At 41.4% G+C, this 19,635-nt stretch overlaps 1 protein-coding gene across 3 annotated transcripts in view; it reads left to right on the top strand.

Annotated features, from left to right (window-relative positions):
* Window positions 1-19,635, top strand: part of Galk2 (galactokinase 2) — a 116,532-nt gene that overhangs the window by 61,771 nt on the left and 35,126 nt on the right. For all 3 annotated transcript variants that reach the window (XM_057780530.1, XM_057780529.1, XM_057780528.1), the window contains exons 6-7: window positions 3,542-3,640; window positions 5,033-5,185. In XM_057780530.1, the coding sequence (XP_057636513.1) occupies window positions 3,542-3,640; window positions 5,033-5,185 (252 nt within the window). The remainder of the gene's footprint in view (window positions 1-3,541; window positions 3,641-5,032; window positions 5,186-19,635) is intronic.

Below are 19,635 nucleotides of genomic sequence, written 5' to 3'. Positions count from 1 at the left end.
CTAGTTTCTTTATGTCTTTTACTCATCTAGGACTCGCCTCCCCACGCCCCCATCCTCCACCCTCTGCCCCCTGTTTAGTACTGGGACCTCACAGCTAGGACTACTGAGGAAACCAGCAAGTGGGTGGGTCCGCTGCTGAATTTTCCATGCAGGCAGGCTTTGTTTACTGCGTGGGGGGACTCCCTGCTCTGCAGTTGGACAGAGATAGCTTGAGTGGGGCCCCACTTTGCTGGTCTCTTGATGGTTCATTATTCTTTATTGCTGTTGAGACTTCCAGAATCTTTAAAATTCTCTATTTCCATTAACATCTTGAAAGCATCCTGTATTTGATTTCATCTTTAGCTATCTTCTTGTGTAAATCAAATGATTCTTCGTTTGCCAAAAAAAAAAAAAAAAAAAAAAAACCCAAAAAAATCCATACTTGTCAACCCTGGTATGCTGCGTTAGAGCACTGTGATCTTGTGTTGTTTTGTCTTCGGATCATCACAGTAATCCTGTGGCTTGGAAGACATTATTTTTCTCTTCATTATAAATGGGAGGTGATATAGCCTGGTAATTAGGAATATGGATGCTGGAGCTAGATAAATGAGTTTGCGTTTTAGCTTTAATAACTTCCAGTTTAATATTATCCAACAAATGACTCAGTCTCCTCATCTGCAAAATGGAGAGGCATCTGTTTTATGGGATTCTGAGAAGTGAGTAATTGAGGTAAAGTCACTGGCGCAGTATTTAGCACACAGTAAGTGCTCAGTAAATCTTCTGTTACTAATACTATTGTTACTGTTAATAGCAGATGAGTGGTAAAACCTGGAAACAGTGAAGCGTCTCACCTAAGGTCACACAGCTGGTTGGAAGGAGAATTCTGGCTTAGCCATGGTTAGGAAGCTTCTGATATTGGATTCTTCCCACTGTATTTTTTTTCCCATGTACCCCAAGGTTCTGTCAGTGAAATCAACCTTTATCTTTCAATTCGTTCTTCATTTTCTTCACTCTTTCTCATTTTCTTTGTTTCTCACACTGGAAACTGTTGGGCGTTGTCTGCTTGCTTTGAATTTGTCAGACACAGTGGTGGCAAGGTTTGTGATGACCCTTTCCCTGTGGGTAGGCGCTCCCATGACACGGTGCCACTCTGAATTCTGTGTATACACACCAACTTCTTATAACTACTAAATTATACAATGGTGTACTTTAAGAGCTTTAAATGTTTATTTTGTGTGTGTGTGTGTGTGTGTGTGTGTGTGAGAGAGAGAGAGAGAGAGAGAGAGAGAGAGAGAGAGAGAGAGAGAGAGGAAAACTTGTAGGAGTCAGTTCTCTCCTTCTACCTTGTAGGTCCCAGGGATCAAACTCAAGTCATCAGGCTTGGTGACAAGTGCCTTTATTGGGGACCATCTTGGCAACCCACTTTAAGAGCTTTATAAACAAGTAATTAATACTTCTCACTGCTCTAATGTTTTTCCTCATAAAACAGAATATTAACGTTTTGGTGACGCCCATTTGTCTTCTCACATCCCCTGACAGCAGGCTGAACAATGGTTACATTAGCCTTATTGGGGGAACCACTCAAGTGTGAAGTGAACTTGGACTTCAGGGTCAGATGGATGAAGCTCAGATCCTGGCTTCTCCTAGTCTAGCATGAGTCCCTGACTTTCGCCGTCCTCCTCTGTACCACGGGGTTGGTGAAGGTGTGTGGTTCATCCCTCACACACGCGCTGCACACAGCTTTCACTCAGCGATGCTGGGTATTGCTGCACTGGGAAAGCTGGCTTTACCCCAAGGTCACAGCTAGGTTGGCAGCCAGACTCTTGCTTGCTCACAGATTGCTGTATGCAGTGCTTTGTCTGGGCTCGTCGTTTCTTTGCATTTTAAGTACAAGTGTTTTGCCCTTTCGGTCACTAATTTATTTTTAATGTGTCTATTATGGACAGGCCCCTGGCTGTTGTGCCATTAGGTCATATGCACCGCCTTTGATGCCAAACTCCCATGTTTGCCTCATGTCACAAGGCAAAGCTAGTGTTATTGAAGCCGCATGACCAAGGAGAGGCAGAAGCTGTCGACGGCATGTGGGCAGCTCTTCTCGGGAAGGGAAGCAGCAGCAGTTTATGGAGTTAGCCCACACCTGGCAGCGTGTAAGGCCGTGACACTGGGGAAACACCACAGCGTCTCTCTCACAGTTAAGATTTTTAGGGAAAAGAGAGGAAGTGGAAACACGATACAGTTAAGGACCAGTGATAAGCACCCTGGTCCAGGCTGGACTGCTTAAGTGGACAGTGGAATGGGTGCTGCATGGACCCCCATAGTCTGCTGGAGAGAGACAAGAAAATCCACGTAAAGCATAGCTCAAAATAAACTAGAAGTAGGGAGAGCAGAGAGGAATTCTGTGGCTTGTGTAAATTTGGGGGTGCTGAGTTGTTGAAACAGGGATGGGAGAGTCCTGAGGAGAGGTGAATGCCAGACAGTCAGGAGGAACAGGGTTTGTTCCTCATTTCTGGACTAAGGGTTTGTCGGGGACACTGGGAGAACAGGTAGAGGGGGGAGCAGAGAGCTAAGAACCTGTACACCACGTCGAGAAGATGTAGGCAGGCAAGCGGGCAAGAGAAGACTGTAGTATACCAGTGTTTGCCATGATTCTTCTGAACATCTAATAGAGTGCGTGAGAAATAAAGCCCCAAATTCAACCTCAGAAATAGCCATGTGGGTAACTAGATGACCCTATCAGAGTTTCAGGGTCTGGGAGAAATAGGACATTAGAGTGGGGACAGTACTTCAGGAAGCCTCCATGATGGCAGAGAATCTGAGTGGTCAGCTTGCTCATATATGCGGTCAATGACCTGGATACTGAGTGGCCATAGGATTTGTATAGTAGGCAGGAAGTGGCACCAGGTTGTATAAATATGTGAGATGGTCAAGAAGACACCTCTACTTAAAAACAATGATAGACAATCCAGTTTGATGTTCAGTTGGGTTGCAACTTTAGAAGACTTTGGATGCAAGATGAAGATTTTGAATTTATCATATTAATCAATAAGAAGCAGCTAGTGATCCTTTAATGTTTTTAGTATGGGTCAGGACTATGCCCTTTCATCCAGCTTTCTTCATCATGATTGTCCTAGAGTGAGAAGTTCTATTCTTGTACTTAATGGACGTATCAAGAGGTAGCATTACTTCCAGCTTGAAAACCTTGGACCTGCTTTGGCTTTGGAGACACTGGAATAGTCACCGTGTCTCCAGACAAAGGCAAAGGAATTAGTGCCAGAGGAGAGAAGTGCTGTCAACAGAAAGATGAGGAGAGCTGCTTGCTCTGCCAAGTCTTTTAGGGATACGAACACCAACATGCATGTTCTGTTCTCATTCTAGACCCATTGTGGAGCTGTTGCTTGATTTTGCTAAGTTTCCCTAGAGCTGCTGTGCAGAACACATTGCTCTACACAGTTGCTATGTAACTGACCAGAGTTGGAGCTGGAATTCAAACCTATTTGACATATCTGGCATGAAAACTAGGCTGCAAGTGTATCACAGTACAAACGACTGTTTGGTTTTCCAGGTGGAACTTGCAGAAATCTGTGCCAAGAGCGAGCGTTACATAGGCACTGAAGGAGGAGGCATGGACCAGTCCATATCATTTCTTGCAGAAGAAGGAACAGTAAGTAGCATTGAGCCATTTGGAAATTTCGACTTGAAAATACCTCTGGCAGGGAAGGCCTGCAGCCCGCAGCACGCATGGTTATGGGAAGCCTGGTCTTTCAGGCTCTACTGGAGAACACTGCCCAGCTGTTTCGTGAGTCAGGGCTGATGGTAGTGAATGCACCCTATTTCATATTGATTCCCTCTACCTGAAGCATCCGGAATCCCCCTTCAAACTTATTTTTCTCATGTGTCTAGATTCCCCTCCCCTCTCCCCATATCTCATTACTAAGATGAGATTTCTCAATTCTCTCCTTGGGACCTCCTTTCCTGACCTTGCATGAAATCACTTCATCTTGTGGTGTTTCATAATCTCACGTTGGCTTTAAACCCAAATGTTAGTTCTCTTACCACATATATGCACAGCCCCTCTTTTTGTAAATTACTCTTTGGTGTCATTTTTCTCTGTCAACATTTTTGGGGCTTTGGCGGTGGGAGGAAGAATGTTGGTGGTTTGCCAGGAATAAATTCTTGGGTTAAATACCACTTCCTCTTGGCTATCAGCTCCTTTAGGCAAGGCAGAGGTTTGGGTTTTTGCCTGTGAACTGCCCATTACCAAAATAGAAGCAGGCATCTTTTTAAGATCTGTCTTAGTTTTGCATGCGATTCCTTCAAGTTTGGCTGTTTTCCAAGAACACCTGGATCCTTCTACTAAGAATATGTTTTTGTTGATTCTTCTAAGTCAAAGACATGAGGTAGGAGAAAAGTCTTTTTTAACACTAGAATTATACTTGAGGTGTTTTGGCTGTGAACTGGCAAGCAGATGTGGTAGCGGGAGTTCTGCTGTTAGTGTGATGTTGGTGCAGGGTCTGAAGAGAGCCCTATTTCTCTGGACTTGCAAAGCGCAATTACCACCTGACCCCCAGTTTCTGTCTCCAGCTTAGCCTCTCACTCTCCAGCTGTGATCTTCGGCCAGCTATCAGCTCCTAGAGCTGATATCCATTCCCACCGGTGTGTTTGTTTCTGCCCCACAGGACGGAAGCTTCCTTCTTTCTGACGTCTTCAGGCGTTCTCTAGGACTGAGTCTACATTTCCCTTTTCAGAGACTACACGAAGTTGTCTGAGCAGTCCTTCCCTTAAGAGAGTGTGAGACCCCGAGCTTCACAGTGCTACCGCTGTGACTCATGTGGAAACGTAATCTCGTGGCTTCTGAAGCAACCGTGCACTCCTGGGGGGGCAGGGGAGCCCCTGCCCTGTTCACTGTTCTGTCCCCAGCACCTAGCGCAGTGCCTGGCTATCAGTAAATGACGCTGTAGAAGACTTTCTTAAGATAAAACAAATGCATAAAAGCTTGAATGTTCTTCTGAATCCTAATCAATTATTGTCTCCTCTGTCACTTCTCTTCCAACAGGCCAAGTTAATAGAGTTTAGTCCTCTGAGAGCAACTGATGTGAAACTCCCCAGTGGTGCAGTCTTTGTGATTGCCAACAGCTGCGTGCAAATGAACAAGGCGGCCACTTCCCATTTCAACCTCAGGGTGATGGAGTGTCGGCTGGCTGCAAAGGTATGAATGTGGCAAACCAGCAAACCTTGCCTGTGCCTGTCCTCTCCTGCTTATCCTCTGCTGGCACGTAGTTTCCCCCACACTTTGGGTCCAGAGCAATTGGATTCCAAACAGGCAAACCAACAGAGACATCTGCTCTCGACTCACTCTTTAGAACCTGAACTAAGTTCACAGCTGCGTCTTCTGGGGTGACTGTGGGGAACAGAGGACAGCGGCTGTTTGTGAAGCACAGCTGGGATAGAAGCAGACATTTCTTTAAGATCAAATTCGTGTGTTTGTTCCAGAGGTGGAGAAAGACAGTTGGGGAAATGACAACAGTTGATCCTATTTTCCCAACGGGACCTTGGAGGCCTGGCTCCTCCCCTCATCCCATAGGACACTTCATTTTGCATTAGGACATTGTCAATAGCTCAAAATACAGATGTGATGATAACCCGTGAGCTCAGAAGGAAGATTTCTTCATGCGTCTGCTGGGGAAGTACCTACCAGGAGGGGCAAGACTGGTCTCTGTTGCGCGTGTAGAACCTTTGGCAGTCAAGCCCTAAATTTTTATTCAGGAAGTGTTTATTAAGTCACCATTGGACAGTGTGCAGCAGGCGTAGCAAGGGGTTCAGGACATCAGAGCAGAGAGAGTAGAGTTAAAATTCAGATGCAAATAGGAAGCAGGTAGCATGTAGTCAGGTGGCGAGCAATGAGATACGCTAAAGCATGACAAAGACGTGACCCAGAACGGAGACCAGGAGCTTGCAAGAACCAGGCTGCACAGCAGAGTTTGGGTTCCTCTGCACCTCCTTCCAGTCTTCTTCTATTGATCTTGTCGCATTCACTCTGCAAGCCCCGTCTCTGTGTTGATGAGTTCCTGTGATCATCTTCTGTGCAGGCCGTCTCACTTCAGTTTCCAAAGTGTATTCTTGGTCAGAATCTCTATTTGAAAGGATTCTAGACCTCTCAAGTCAGCATGTCCACACTGAGCTCAGTCTCCCCCGTACCCCTGGAAGCCTTTCATTCTTCTGGCAGTCAGTTTGGCATGTATCAGCTCCTGCATTCTCTTCTGCCCTGTTCCTTAAATCTCCCTTTGTCTTCCTCCCCCTCATTCTGTATTTAATGGGATGATAGTTTAGACATTTAAGCTTGACCAAGCAGCCCCCTGTTTACCACTTCCTCAGAGTTTCCCATTGCTTTAGCATAGAGTGGAAAAACCTTCCTGTACCAAACTGAGTTGAGCTGCCGGTAGTCAGGAAGGAACTGTCAGGCAGTGGAGGAATTCACTCTTAATCCTCACAGGAGAAATAGCTTATGGGATATAATGCAAGAAGGAAGTGGTTGAGGCAGTGCTACAATACCACCCCAGCATAGGACTCTTGGCTGGGGTGAGGGTGGGGCTGGGCTTCCTCCACTTAGGAACTTGTTCAGTTAAGGGTGTGTTTCTTTGTGTTCACTGTCCTGACCTGCCATTCGTGCCATGTGAAGGAGGGCAGTCCAGGCTGGCTGTACCTCACCTGCTACCCATGCAGTTTCTGCCATGCAAATAAGGGAAGCACTGGCTGCTCATGGTTCAGTCCTGGCCCAAGGTTTAGGCCACAGGCCTCCAGGCTGAAGTTCTATGGTGTTAGGCTACAGCATTCCAAGACTGGCAATTTGGGATTCCTGAACATTGTTAGTGAAAATTCTCTAGTGGGAAACAGCCCCATTTTCCAATCATGTATTAATTGCCCTCCACTCACACTTCCATCACTGTGAGGCCCAAGACACCACAGTGCCTTTCAATTAACTTTGTATCTTACCTCAGCATCTCCCAGCATTCCTTGCAATCACTACCGCACAGTTACCACTCTCATTTCCTGGGACTTCCTACATTTCCAGGATAGTTTTTTTCTTAGACCCCTTTGAAATATTTCTAAGTAACCCTTAAAGAAGCCTTACTTGACTTCCTTATTTCTAAGCTGAGTAGAGATCCCTCTGCACTTTGTAGCACTTACACTTGTAAGGTATATAGAGGGATCCCTACACTTGTAAAATATTGTCAAGTGGAGAGAAATAATTGGGCCAGAGTAGTCATCCCTTCCTTTGAGAGATTTCGTTCTGGGCTCATGCCAACCAATTAAGGATGGAGAAGTTAACAAGATGGAGGTAGTTCATTTCTGAGGAAAAACTGAATGAACAAACAGACATGTTACACAAATGCCTGTTTTCAGAAAACACTGCTGACTTGCAGTCAGCCATTGCCTGTGGCTCTTAAAGGCTTTCTGCCCTCTTTTCTGAAGTAATCCCTGAGCCTTGGCAGGAGGGGTGTGATACAGACGTCCCATGTAGGGCCAAGTGCTCCCAAGTCTCTTATTCTCTGCACCTTGACCAGTTGAAGGTCTCTAGATTGGTAAGCATGCACTGCTGCTGTCAGTCTGCTAAACGTGTGTAGCAGAGAACTACATTGATGTTAAGTCCTAATGGCTTAGCACTGCAGCATAGATTCACGCATCCCTCCACTCACATCCCAACTTTCTATTTGACTCCACTTTCTAAGGCTATAAACTTGGGTGAGTACTGCTACAACAATTTAGGAAAGTTTTTTTTTCCTTCCTGAAAAATTTGGGGGTTGAACTTTTTTTAAAATAAATATTTAGATCTTTAAATTTGGAATCTCCTCATTGACATAATTGTTAAAGTTACGTAGGGAAATGTTTTAATACTAAGCGTCATAGCATCTTATCGGCACACACATGTGGCAGAAGTAGTGCTTGTTCAGTGACCACTTTCCGCTGGGACACATTTCCTCTTTGGGAGGTAGAAGACTTCAGCGTTATCCTTGAGGGCTTACTCATTTGTTTTTTTTATCATGAGGTTGATGAGTAAGTGTTGTCTTCCCAAGGAGACTCCAAACATATACAACGCTATTCCAGGGTTTTAGCACGGAATTCAAGCCCCTCTGCCAGAGCCACAGTGACCTGAAACACGTGAGATGCATGTGACGGGTCCATGCCGTGACCTCAGTCTTCCAGAGACGCCCGCCGGAAGGGTCCAAGGAGCTGTGTCTTGGAAGCTTTATTGAAAGTTCCGGGCCCTTTGGGTAATGTCTTCAGGGAGCTGACTAGAAGAGGGGGCATGTCTTTTGTAGCTAAAGCTTTTAATCAAATTCAGAACCTCCTACTTTTGAGGGTGTTTTCTGAAGAACTTGCTATATGTCCTAGGCTGGCCTAGAACTGGTCTAGAATGGCCTCAAATTTGCCATCCTTTATCCTTCATCTCCTGAGTGTTGGGATTACAAGCATGTGCCGGCACACCCAGTTGAAATACGATTGGAATTGAATTGTATAACTCCATATGTGTTTAAACGTACTTTGTCATTGAAATTGACAACTGAATTTGACAATTTGGTACACATTGCTCCAAGATGATAGAGATAAAACACATTTTAAAAACCAAATTTGCTTATAAATTAGACTTTATTCAGTTAAAGGCAGGCACAGTTCCTTTCTTTCAATTAACTTTGAGACTTTCATGCCCTGTATTTTGATAGTAACCACGCTCCCCCTACTCTTTTCAGGTATACCCTATCCCTTATCCAGCCATATTTGTGCTCCCCCCTCTCCGTTTTTAATTTTGATTTTTAAAAATTTTAAAAGGTTTAAATTTTAAAAAATTTAAAAAGGGTTCTTTATTGCCAGGTGGTCGTGGCACATGCCTTTAATCCCAGCACTTGGGAGGCATGGGCAGGCGGATCTCTGTGAGTTTGAGGCCAGCCTGGTCTACAAGAGCTAGTTCCAGGACAGGCTTCAAAGCAACACAGAGAAACCCTGTCTCAGAAAACAAAAACAAACAAAAAAACAAACATTCCCCCCCAAAACCCCAAAAATAAAAAAAATTATTTGTGTTCTGCCTGCATGTATGCCTGCATGCCAGAAGAGGGCACCAGATCTGATTAGAGATAGTTGTGAGCCACCATGTGGTTGCTGGCAATTGAACTTAGCGCCTCTGGAAGAGCAGCCTGTGCTCTTAACCTCTGAGCCATCTCTCCGGCCATCCACCTTTTCTATTTTTAAAATAAGCCATGGAGTTCATGATGGGTGTGGAGGTAAATGCCTTTAATGCTAGCACTGGGGAAGCAGAGGGCCAGCCATTGTGACATTGTAAGCCCCTGACTCAAGAAACAAACCAAAGTGAACCAAATGAAACAACAACAAAAGAACTTCCCATCCAAAACCCACCAACTAAACCATCAAGTCCAATTATTCTTGGATGTGTGGCCATGCACTGGGGAGTGTGGTTGAACTTCCAGGATCCATGCCCTTAAATCTGACTTAAAGGAAACTGACTCTTCATTTCCTGTCAGCTATCAGTTGCCCATAGTTCTTGGCTAGGGCTGGGACGTCATGTCCACCTCCCTGCTTCGTGCTGAGATTTTGCCTGACTGGAGCTTGCACAGGTTTTGTTTGCTGCCACAACTGCTGCGAGTTCATGTGCTCATCACCCTGTCGTGTGGGAAACAGTTTCCTTTTAGCCTCGCACTGCTTCTGGCTCTTAGAATCTTTCCACCCTTCTTTCTCCGTGAGTATTGGGAGGAAGGAATAGGATATGATGTCCCATTTATGCTGAGAATTTTATAGTCTCTCATTCTCTGCAATCTGACTAATCCTGGGTCTCTATTGCTTCTACTACGGAAAGAAGTATTCTCTTTTTCTTTTTTTAAACTCCACATCTTTTTTTTTTTTAAAATGAGCTATACATTTTTCTACGTTCCCTTCCCTTCCTCCCCCTTCCCCTTCTGCTCTCTCCCTTGACCCCCATGCTCCTAATTTATTCAGGAGATTTTTTTCTTTTTTTTCCTTCCTATGTAAATCCATGTATGTCTCTCTTAGGGTCTCTTGGTTGTCTAGATTGTTTGGGATTGTGGACTGTAGGCTGGTTTTCTTTGCTTTATTTCTAGAAGCCACTGATGAATAAATACATATTATATTTGTCTTTCTGGGTCTGGGTTACCTCACTCAATATTTTTTTTCTAGATCCATCCATTTGCCTGCAAATTTCAAGATGTCATTATTTTTAACTGCTGTATAGTACTCCATTGTATAAATGTACCGTATTATCTTTATCCATTCTTCAGTTGAGGGGCATCTAGGTTGTTTCCAGGCTCTGGATATTACAAATAATGCTGCTATGAACATAGTTGAGCACATGTTCTTGTGGTATAATTGAACATCCTTTGGGTATATACCCAACAGTGGTATTGCTGGGTCTTGAGGTAGATTGTTTTCTAATTTTCTGAGAAATTGCCGTACTAATTTCCAAAGTGGTTGTACAAGTTTGCACTCCCACCAGCAATGGATGAGTGTTCTCCTTACCCCACATCCTTTCTAGCATAAGCTGCCATCAGTGTTTTTGTTCTTGGCCATTCTGACAGGTGTTAAGATGGAATCTCAGAGTTGTTTTGATTTGCATTTCTCTGATGGCTAAGGATGTTGAGCATTTCCTTAGGTGTCTTTCAGTCATTTGAGATTTGTCTGTTAAAAGTTCTCTGTTTAGGTCTGTACCCCATTTTTTAAAATTGGATTATTTGTTCTTTTGATGACCAGTTTTTTGAGTTCTTTGTATATTTTGGAGATCAGTCCTCTGTTTGATGTGGGGTTGGTGAAGGTCTTTTCCCAATCTGTAGACTGATGTTTTGTCTTATTGACCGTGTCCTTTGCTTTCTAGAAGTTTCTCAGTTTCAGGAGGCCCCATTTATTAATTGTTTCTCTCAGTGTCTGTGCTATTTGGGTTATATTTAGGAAGTGGTTTCCTGTGCCAACACATTCAAGTGTACTTCCCACTTTCTCTTCTGTGAGGTTCAGTGTGGTTGGTTTTATGCTGAGGTCTTTAATCCATTTGGACTTGAGTTTTGTGCATGGCAATAGATATGGATCTATTTGCATTCTCCTACATATTGATATTCAGTTATGCCAGCACCGTTTGTTGAATATGCTTTCTTTTTTTTCATTTTATATTTTTAGCTTGAAAGAAGTATTTTCTGGTGTGTGTTGAGAGATGCAGTAATTTGTAAACATAATAATAAATAATTAGGAATTGGCTTAATACTATATCTATTCAGCAGACAATAGTAATAGATCTCTCCTAGTACCTATGACTGTTTAGCCTCAGGTTCTTGAGCCCAGTAATTATTTCAAGTATGTGTTTCACCTTATAGAGTGAGCCTTAAATCCAGTCAAAAGTTACTGGTTACTCCCATGATGTTGATTCCACTGTTGCAACAGTGGACATGTAGGACTAGGCCAGGTGTAGCTCGCTACTGCGGGAGAAAGTAACCATCAATCTTACCCAACTCGGAACCCTAAAACCCACAGTTCATTTTTAAAGGGGAACTATAACAAGGTAATATAACATCCATTTAAAATTAAAAATTCGTTTGTTTTCAAAAATGCAGGAGAATTGAGATATCATTTGCCCTCACTCTAGCTTTTCAAATTTCTGAGAAATAACAAATTAAATCTTTAATCCTAGTTATCTGTTGCATAGAATCCAGATGCCTCTCCATAGGAAAAATGAACATCCTTGTTTTTTCTCTTACACAAACGCATGTCATGTGGCAAACAAGGTTGATAACGTTCAGGGATATGGCTGCCCTGCAGGACAGCTCCCTTGTCTTTTAGGTTGATAACGTTCAGGGATATGGCTGCCCTGCAGGACAGCTCCCTTGTCTTTTATGTTGATAACGTTCAGGGATATGGCTGCCCTTCAGGACAGCTCCCTTGTCTTTTATGTCTCCTATCATTCATGTTTCATATCAGTTTTCCTTCAAGAAGACGGCTGATTCCTGTCTCCATTCTTCAGTTTCATTGGAAAGGGGATGCCATGCATTTCATATGGAATGGTAGAATTCTGGAGTCACACTTGGTTTCAGTTGTAAGGAGATGAATTTCTTGGACAACACTCAACATTCAGTGTTGGCTGTGGTAGGGCAGGTCTTTAGAAGATGCTTCCACAGTAATGCACCGCTTCCCCTTGCTCTGTTGTCATTCAACACAGTATTTTTAAGCATCTTAATCATCCAGCTCCAGGGGATCCAATGTCTCCGGCCACATAATTAAAAAAAATAATAAATATTTAGAAAGATGTGTGTGTGTGTGTGTGTGCCTGTGTATGGAACTGTGTGGATGTGAACGCAGGTGCTTATCGAGACCAGAAGAGGCACTGGATTCCCTCAGGCTGGCGCTACAGGTAGTTGTGAGCTGCTTGATGTGGATGGGAACTTCACTCAAGTCTTTGCAGGAAAACCATGTACTCTTAACCCTGAGCCATCTCTCTAGCCCCAGCTCACTTAACTTCTGACCAGGATATAGGAAACATGAACTGGGGATAAACCAGCTAATCAATAAGCAGTGCTGGCAACACCGGACATCCATTTGTGGAAGAGTCGCACCTTGCACAAAGATCAGTAAGAGATGGCAGGTGCTTGTAACAGTATGGGGAAAGAGGAAACCTTCTTCACTCTTGGTGGGTGGGTGTAAACTGGTGCGGTCACCGTGGAACACCTGCCATATAAGTATTAGATATTGTAAAGTAAAACAAAACAAAATGAAAAGCCCTGCTGTTTCAAATACTATAAGAATTTTCTCTCATACCTTGTGGGAAAAAGAAAGGTGAAAGTCTTCATCACAGGGGAGGGTGTTCTCTAACCCCATGTCTGTGACTGTTAGAGTCTAAGTCTAAGCTTCTGGAAAAGGCCATGAAGAGACCACACGCAGGGGTGTGGCTTACGGACACAAACTGAGGGTCTGTTAAACGTGGCTTACAGTATGGGCTCCCTCTTCCATTGTTGGCAACACATGAATGAATTTCATTTTTATTTGGAAACGGTTTCATTAAATAAGGAAGTAGACTCTCAGGTACAAAATGGCAATGATGCTTATTTAGCCTGGACAGACCTGCTCTCAGCATCAGTGGAGAATGAGTAACCAGGAGAGTCTGGAAAATGACACACAAGACAGAAATCCTCAGAGCTGTTGCGATGGCCAGCACACACTCCCCTCATGTCTCGCCTTTCTAAAATACCCTTGTGAATCTGAGTTTGTTCCATACCAGTTATCATGGGGAAGCGCAGCTAACTCGTGAGGGTGATTTTTATTCATTTCTCTTTAGTATTGACAGCACCTCCTGCTATTAGTTTTTCTCCCTCTCTTTCTCACCATCAACTTTTAAAAACTAATTGATTTAGATTCATTAAAAGTTAGAGTCTTGTAGAGCATTTGAACTAAAATTGAAAACATTCATAGGAAACTCAATAGAGATTTATAACTATTGCTTGCGTAAATGAATGCTTTTAAGTGAAGCACATTTTTATGTTTTTAAATTAACAAAGTGACCAGGAATCTTTAGTGGGCACAAAATTCTTCATATTTTATACATATTTCATGCCCTAAACTTTTCCAGAAATTTTGTACGCCTGTTATATTGATGGATAAAATATGTGACGCCAATAGTCACATTGGGAGGGCAAGTTCTAGTGTTGCTTTCTACACATCCGCAACCCTTGTGGCAACATGGGAAGCAGTGAAGTAGAGTGTTTTCATGACTCTTCAAGAAAAGTGATTCTTTGGAGGGCCTGACTGGCTGGGAGCCATCACTTACCCACACTCTTCAGCCCCTGTCACTCTGTGGTCAGTATGGAACTAGCTCTTTGGCTGGTTGTAGGATGTGCAGAGAATTTGGCACAATGTTCTCAGGGCTTTGACAATTTCCTTGAATTTGAGCACAAAACCCAGATATTCAAGACTGCGGTCAATCTCACCCATTCTGTGTGTTCAGGAGAGCACGCTCTGCCAGGGCTCTAGTGAGTGTCGTTGTTAGCACAGAGAGTTCAAACTACAGGCAAGAGGCAGAGGGACAAGGGGTGGTCTGGGCAATGGGGCTGGAAAGTGGCAGAGCCCTCAATACTGTGCTGGCCTTGCACGAAGTAGCAAAGATGTTAGCAGGGGCTTTGAAGAAATATTTCATTGGTAGCAGAAACATATCATTTGGTTGAAGAGGAGGGGACTGTAGAGCATCAGAGAGATGGGATACAAAGGGAGAGATGGAGTCAGGTGTGGTGGTGTACAGTTGTAATCCCAGTTCTGGGGGGGGGGTGAAGTAGAAGGATGGCCAGGGCTACCCAGTAATACCCTGTCTCAAAACAAAAACAAAGAAAGGGCAGCGACAAAAAGATATAATAGAAAAACTACCACCAAACCAAGAAAGGATTTTGGATACAAGGCTTTCTATGATTGACCTTTTTTTTAAACAATTACCTAAATTGTTCCAGTATAATAAAAATTCAGGAGTCAGAAATTGAGATAAAGACCTGATAAATCCAAGGGACAGCAGAGAGTTGATTGCCTGACCTTCTCTCTGCATTTTTCCCAATCCACCAGCCCCGGACTCCTCCTGCTCCCCAGCCCTCTTCTCTCTTCCTGTCCCTCTTTAGAAGACCTCCTCGGTCCTCCAGAAACTCTATGACTGATCCCACTCAGCCAATCACTGACTCCATCCTTTGATTCAAGGTGACTTTATTGGCACAGTGGAAAGGCCATATGAACAATTCTGCAACATTTCCCCCTTTTCGTCTAAAGAAAAAGGAAAGGTTTTAACTCTGACATAGTAAAACTATATACAGTAAGAACAATTATGAAGTAAAAAACACATTCACAATGTCCAGTTTCTTAGTATTTGGCAGATTCAGAGAAAATACTCTATTATCTATCCTATCTTTGTGGGTCCAAAGTTTTGTACCTAATTTGTTTTCTATCATAACTAAGAAAACTGTAACTGTAACTACCTAATCTTCAACCCCTTCAGAGACCCAAGAAGTATATAATGTTATCTTAGTAACAGTAAGTGCAAAGCAAGCAATTTCTAAAACTAAGAAACAACAGAGACATTTGCCTGGACAGTCACCCCAAAGTTCCTCTGTAACACTGGGCATTCATCTTTGACCTATGGGCCTAAAAATATCTGACAGACTTTTCCGTAAAGCGGGAATTTTGAAGAACTGTCTTCCTTGTCTTGGCAAAGTTTAATATTGCTTTTTTGTGTGTCCTGCTTGTTCAATTTGGACAGCTTATTGTCAGCAGTCAAGGCAAGGACAGTTTCTTTGCCCATCAGCTAACTTTGCCATAAATGAAAGCAAGCTCTATTTGGAGATTCTTCAATACCTGTTGCCATATTTTGAAGTAAATTGGTGCTTCCAGGAGCAGACATGCCTCCTTGTCATGAAAAGACTTATTATTAAGACATTAAAATGCTATATTCAGTAGGTCTCTGAAGTTTTTGAAGACCATGTATTTAAAAATATGTCTCTTATTGACATTGAAAACATACTTAACATGATTATAAATTTGATTGTTATAGATGACTAACTACTAACCTGTATTTCTTTATTATTCTAAGTAGCTTTCAAGGACTAGAACTTACATTATATTTTTGAATGAGTTTCTAGGTATAATACCTCAATTAAGAAATAGAAACATATGCTGCAGTGTAACAAAATAACCTTAAATTTGTATCAATATACAAAAATATCTGAACTAAGAGTAGAAACATATATATATATATATATATAGTATAACAAAAATAACCTTAGATTTGTATCAATATTCAAAAATCTATAACAATATAAAATATTTGAGACTAGTATTTGCTTTTTTAGATTGAAAGTAGATTCAACAATCCACTCTTTTATCCTGTTATATCTACATCTCCCCTTTTTCTTTTCAAATGAGATCCCTGAATCTAATTTCCTTTGCTTAGTTTCCTCCCTGACTGTGGCCAATAAGAACTTGTAACCAACCCCCATAAATGGTGACAAACATTCATTGAATAACCAAAAACCTACCTATCTCACCTCTTGGAAATGTTCTTAAAATTACTTCTTGTTGTCTCTGGGTGATGGCATCTTTAGGAGACCCTGAAAAAATTGAGATAAAGGTCAAGTTCTAGGAGAGATAGATGTTGTCCAGTCTTGGTGTGATGGGAGAGTACAAGGCTTATCTGAAGTCCTGACTGGAGTAGTCTATGAGCCTGGAACATCTCAGATAACTGCTTTAAAATTGTCCTGAGCAGTTTATAGTTCAAAAGCTGATCTTTGGGTGGTGTTTGTCAGCTTGGGGGCATTATCACAATCCAGATGGATTCATTGTTGTGGGGCCCCAACATTCTTTTGGAGATTTCAAAGGTCAGGAATGGTTACAGTTCACTGTAGGAAACTTAAACATTTTAAATGTTATATACAGCAGATATAAGAGAGGTTAAAGGACCGCAGTCTGTTAACATTTGTAGCACACAAACTTAGTTCCCTGTTACCTGCTTCAGACTCAAGCCCAAAATCATATACAGGAAGCTAGATTAAGCCTAATTATTCGGGGTTAAACTCACAGAATTTATTAGGGGATAAACTCACAGTAAGAGTAGTGATTTACAGTCCTCTGAATGCACAGGGAACTGGAACCAAATCCAGCAGCCAAGGGATCCACACACACTTTTATATCTGGATATATAGTGCATAAGGTCATGCCCACCAGTACCTTAAGGGAGTTCTGCTGAAGGAGTCCCCACAGCACCTCCCCTTTTGTCTAAATAAGAGAGTTCTAAGCCTAATACAAAACTATATACAATATGAACAAATACCAAGCATAAAAATTAGAATTACAACCAGCATGAACAACATCAAGCAAGAAACATATGCTAAATGTTTCAATAGTTATTCTGTCCTAAGGAGTCTAAGTCTTATATTAGAAATGGCTTGGCTAAGTCATGAGAGGAAAGCAACTACAACTATCTAGTCTTCAACCCCATCAAAGACCTGAGAAAGGAAATAATATCACTTGAGCAAACAGGAAGTAAAATAATATTATGTGAGCAAATAGGAAGTGCTAGAGGGAATCCCATATCATATATAAGGGATTATTTCTATTTCTGATTATTTTTGTAATTAAATAAATAACAAAGTTAATTCTGAATCATCTGGAATAAGTTCAGCAGTTCAATATGTAAAACAACTCTTTCTGCATATTGAGAGTCAGTATCTACATTAAGAGGTTCTGGGAAATCTGATAATATCATGAGAATAGTATTTAATTCTGATTTTTGAACATAATCATAAGTGCTTTGAGCCACTTTACTTAAATTTACTGACTTATAACCTACCTCTCCTGATTTATTTGCATCAGAATAGAATGTAGGGGCTCCTGAAATTGGTATTTCTTGTACAATGTGAGGAAGAATCCATTTAGTTCTTTTTATAAACTGAAATCTCATGCTTTTGGGATATTTGTTGCTATTTCTCCCAAGAAATTACAGCAAGTTCTTTGCCAGTGTTTATTTTCTGCCCATAATGAAGCAATTTCAACATTAGTAAAAGGTACTACAATTTTTGTTGGGTCTATTCCTGTTAATTGAAGAAGTCTTACTTTTCACTTCAAATCAATTTAGAAACCTTTTCTACATAGCTCTTTAATTTTCACTCTGTTTGTGTGGCAAAAAATACTCATTCTAAAACATTATCTTTTCTCTGCATATGAATTCCTGTAGGAGAATGAGTATAAGGTAGTATGACCAGGACACAATCAAACTCTGGATCCAAACATGTGCATCCTGTAGTCTCTTTTCTACCAAAGCCAATTCTCTGTCAGGCTCAGTTAATCATTTTCTTGGACTATTTAAGTCCTTATCACCTTAAAAGGTTTGAAGTAAATTACTTAGCTCTTGAGTTGTTAATTCTGTTGTGGGCCAGAGCCAGCTGATATCTCCCAGCAGTTTTCGAAAATCATTAAGAGCTCATAATTGGTCTCTCTTGATTTGTACCTTCTGTGGTTTAATTTTTTTGTAAACCTATCTTATATCCTAGGTAATTAATAGAATCTCCTCTTTCTATTTTTTTTTTTTGGAGCAATTTGTAATCCCCAACAAGGCAACATTTTCATTTTCAAACATTTTTTTCCTAAGGTATCTGTATCTGAATTAACTAGTAAGATATCATCCATATAATGGTAAATTATAGATTGAGGAGATTTTTTTACGAGTTATTTCCAATGGCTGTTGTACACAATATTGGCATAAGCCGGGGCTGTTTAACATCCTTTGTGGAAGAATTTTCCCATGATATCTTTTAACAGGCTGGGGATTATTATAAGTAGGCACTGTTAAGGCAAATTTTTCTCTATCTTGCTCTTGTAAAGATATAGTAAAAAAAAAACAAAAACAGTCTTTTAAATCAATCACTATCTAATAGACCATCCTTTAGGAAATGTAAAAGGCAAGGGAATTACAGACTGAAAAGAGCCCATTGACTGAATGACCTTATGTATGGCTTTTAAATCTGTTATTCTTCATTTTCCAGATTTCTTTTTCATGCCAAATACAGAAAAATTCCAAGGACTTGTAGATTCTTCAGTATGTTGAACATTTATCTGCTCCTATACCAGTTGTACTAATGCCTCTAATTTTTCTGATGTCAAAGGTAATTCCATCCAGTCAAGTTTGTCAATTAGCCATTTTAAGGGTAGAACTCTTGGTGACTTTGAAAGATCATCAGCTGGTGTGTCCTGCTTATGTACAACCTGAACAGTCTGTGACTGTTGTCCTGAAGCATTCTTTATTTTACAGTATGTTTCTGAGATTGGAGGAATGTTGATCTGTGTTTCCATTGCTGCAACAAATCACATCCCCATAAATTCATTGCAGTATTAGTCATATATGGTTTCAGTTTTTCTATTTATCCTTTGGGCCTATGTGTTTGACCCATCTTACACTTTGTTTTACTTGAGATAAAGTTCCAAATCCAAGAAGTTGAACATTTACCTTCTGAAGAGGCCAATCTGGATGAAATTAATTTTGGTGAAATTATTGTTACATTTGCATCTGTGTCTACCAAGCCCTCAATTTCAATGCCATTTATATGTGTTTTTAGCTTTGGTCTCTGATCATTTATAGCAGTTTGCCAAAATATTTGTTTTCTGGTCTCTCCTGGACTTCTTGCTATATCCATAGAAGTTGTTCTATCTTTGACCACATCCAGAGCAGTGTGGTTTTTAACAACAGGTATTAAGTCTTTTAATTGCTCTGTGGAGGAGTTTCCCCAATGCTGACAGGGAATTTGACTTAAGCAAATTTGACATTGAGGCTTGTAAGAGGCCCCCTAGGGCATTTCCCCCGATGGTCGCAAAGGGTTGCCTTGCCTTTTGCTTGTTGATTTGCATTTATTAGTCAAGTACTGGTTTGTGCCACAGCTTCTGTATACTCCAGAAGGTTGGGTCCTTCTGTTTGGATTATCTCTCTAAAAAAAAATTGTTTTTAGGAACATCTTGCCTACAATTCCTCTTCAAATGCTTTGTTTACCACAATTAAAACATCTGACATTTTGATTTTTCTTAAGATTTTTAGAAATTACTTCTGTCAAGGCAGCATAAGTATGAGACACAAAATCAGCC

This window comes from Chionomys nivalis, chromosome 9, assembly GCF_950005125.1.
Source record: "Chionomys nivalis chromosome 9, mChiNiv1.1, whole genome shotgun sequence".
In the NCBI taxonomy this organism is placed as follows: domain Eukaryota; kingdom Metazoa; phylum Chordata; class Mammalia; order Rodentia; family Cricetidae; genus Chionomys; species Chionomys nivalis.
This window is presented reverse-complemented; position numbering and strand designations above follow the sequence as displayed.